The following is a 3,146-nucleotide window of genomic DNA, read 5'->3' as shown; positions in this document are numbered from 1 at the left end:
ACCTTATCTTTTTTTACTAGTTTCTTTTTTAGAAATCCGTTATTCCTAGATATTACAAGATCGGCAAAATAGCTATTAGACATTTCATGTAATTCTGGAACATTACACGATCTGTCTAAGGCCTAATTGCATTTCATGAACTGTCTAAAAATTTTAGCCACTTCGTGTAACTGATCGACCATTATACGATTTGGTTGCAGTTCATTATGAAATGTCTAGACAGCACGAACTGTCTAATTTCACGATCTGTCTACGACATATATAGATTTAAGTAGATAATATATCGGCAGTACAATTGTGATCTACGTACATTTAACTCGCAATTTTTCCGGTCCACATTGATCTGCATAGATAAATGCAGATCAAAAAAATTTTTTTCGGGTTTTGCTTAGAAAAAAATTAAAATTCCTAATTTTAAGATGAATATTATTTATTACATCAATTTTTTAGTGTTGGCGTCATGAAGACTGTTGTAGCCAATGGTGTGCGCATTCTTGGATGGGACGTCACTGCAGTTTTCCTACTAAATAAAATTATTTAACAAATAAATTATAAAGTAAAAATCTTTTAAATCAGACGAATTATTGATGTGTTTAGAACTGTTTCATTAGCTATGAAAACAATGAAATTGTTGATTATTTAATGAACAAATGTATTGATCTCAATTATTTTTGCAACAGAGAAAAGATTCTGCATTCTCTTTTTAATACTGAGGAATATCGCAGTGCAGAGCATCAGATATCTGGCCTTATTCAGACTGCATTCCTGCTTTAAGTTTGGCCTAAGTATCTGCAGTAATTCTTCGACGATTTTTGATCATGAATCTGCTAAAAATATCTTCAGGTGGAATTTTCGAAATCGATGGAATTACCTGATCAAGAGTCTTTAGCCTGACTTTAACGTCTTGCCCGAAATCGGTACCAGAGTGTTTATCGATTATCTAATGAATAAAGTTTATGTTTTAAGCCTAAACTATTTTAAAAGTACTGTTCAGGTGGATATTGTTATATTGATTGCTGCTGACCTTTACGTATGTTCTGAAAATGAAGAAGTGGTTCTTGCTTATAAAGAAATTTTCTTACTATAACGTTAATGTGCTGAAAAAACAGATTGAATGAAGCTACTGTTTATCCCTGAAGTTAACTTATTAACGTTATAGTTAACTTATTATGATTTGTTGAATAAGAAAATTGGGTAAGGGTTGCTTATGTGTGCTCGCAAGACTCTATGATTTAATAACCCTTAATGCAGCGTGAGTAAGCACTTTGGAAATTGAGTCATGAAAGACTTTTATCATTTAGAATTAAAGTTTAAAGTTTAAAGCAATTTACCATTGATTCTTATGAGAAGTCAGTTTTTATTTCTTTTCATACAAAAAGTAGCGTTCAGATTTTAAAAAAAAAATTTAGGTAATGAAAAGAAAAAACATAGAATACTTTGCATAATTAAAAGTACAAATTCGAAGCAAGTGATAGTAATTAATTAAAAAAAACTACCAAAAATTATCTCCAATGCAATGTTACATCGGTAAATCTACTACGATCATATGCAATTGTTGGTCGAGGCGAAGCCGCGGTCGACAAACATGTGATCTGAGGCTTTTTTATTTAATGCCCAAGGTATGTGTATACTATTTTTCTGCTCGACGGAGGCGGAAAGCGGCAACTTCGTTTAGCGCAGTAGGACAAAAGTTGACACTTTCCACCCGGAGGGGAGAAAATGCATAACTATCTTCTCTGATTTAAAATCCAGTTACATATTTATAAATTTATTAATCATTTTTAGAGACAAAATATTAAAACAAAGATACTACTCTTAATATAAACATAAACTTAAATTTTAGAAAATTGTAAATAAATTCCATTTTTTGGAGCCAGCAAAAAACTTCGAGGATTTACTTCATAAGGTATTTCTGTTTTTTTACACACGTCTACTTTGAAATGCTGGAGAATTTTGATGAGACCAACTTTAGTTTGATGATTCGCAAATCTCGCACCTGAAAAATTTATTTGATTACATAAAGGTAGATTTTGAACTAAAAATCTGGCAAGTGTAAACGATAATTACCAATACAATTCCGCGGTCCGTCGCCAAAAGCAAGAAAACTCATAGGATGTCTCTTTGCAACTTCTTCATCAGAAAATCTCTCAGGATCAAACCGTTCAGGATCTCTGTAAATCGCTGGATCGCGATGAATCGCCATCACGGGAATCATTACTCTTATGTCCTTTCTTATTGTGACATTCGTATTACTGAACGTGTAGTTCGCGTCTGCTCGTCTTACCAAGAATGTTGCTGGTGGATATTTTCTCAATGTTTCTGGAATCAAATTAATTTTTATCATTTCTATTTAAGCCATCAGCAGAAACGAAGAGATCGAAAACTTTTTCATAACCTAAGAAAAGAAGTTTATGGTGTGGTCGGACTCCCGGTCCGGGTGCCTTACCATCATTTTTTTTTAACCGGAAAAATTCAAATAAAAAATTAAAAGTTATAAAATGAGACAAATACCCACAATTACACAGCTGAAACCATCAGAATTTAAACTTGGAAACTAAGCTTCATGAATAAATGGATCGAATTATTTTTGGTCTATTTCTTAAGGGGTTACATGAGTTTCACAGTTTCAAAAAATCAATTTTTTTGCCTTATTAAATTCTACAACATCTCTAGAATATTGTCCTAAAATTTCAAATCGATCCGAATAATAGTTTCGGAGATACAGTTTTAAAAAGTTGCGCGCTCAAAGCGCTGTTGTATTATCACTCAAAACTTTAAACACGTTTTTCTCAAAACTATGTTTTCAAAGACGGTACCCAAGATTTTTCGAGAACTACTCAACCGATCTTGATGAAATTTTAGACAGGTCTTCGAAATATAATTTACGAGGTTTTGGACGAAGGATTTTCTTTTTTTCAATCACAACTATTTAAAAAAAAAATTCCGCGAAATTTTAGCCAAATTTTTAATTTTTTTGTAAAAACCTCTGCCAAAAATCCAATTTTCATTTTTTTTTCTTTCGTTAAAGACCTAATTTGAAGTCTTAACTAAAGCACATATTTTTTTTTAACTTTCCGCTAAGAAAATCGAAGATTTTCGAAAAATCGGGAAGTTATTGTTTTCACCCCGTTTTGCAAAAATCGAGA

At 32.0% G+C, this 3,146-nt stretch overlaps 1 protein-coding gene across 1 annotated transcript; it reads right to left on the bottom strand.

Annotated features, from left to right (window-relative positions):
• Positions 1-1,735: 1,735 nt before the first annotated feature.
• LOC123274753 (probable cytochrome P450 6a14) lies at positions 1,736-2,359 on the bottom strand. The gene is made up of 2 exons (XM_044742480.1): positions 2,068-2,359; positions 1,736-1,996 (listed from the first exon to the last, which is right to left on the bottom strand). Exons 1-2 carry the CDS (start codon positions 2,342-2,344, stop codon positions 1,833-1,835), a joined length of 441 nt encoding a protein of 146 aa, XP_044598415.1. The 5' UTR covers positions 2,345-2,359; the 3' UTR covers positions 1,736-1,832.
• Positions 2,360-3,146: the final 787 nt, after the last annotated feature.

Source organism: Cotesia glomerata, unplaced genomic scaffold, assembly GCF_020080835.1.
Source record: "Cotesia glomerata isolate CgM1 unplaced genomic scaffold, MPM_Cglom_v2.3 scaffold_690, whole genome shotgun sequence".
Taxonomy (NCBI): Eukaryota; Metazoa; Arthropoda; class Insecta; order Hymenoptera; family Braconidae; genus Cotesia; species Cotesia glomerata.
The sequence above is the reverse complement of the archived record's forward strand: the minus strand, read 5'-3'. Positions and strand labels throughout refer to the sequence as shown.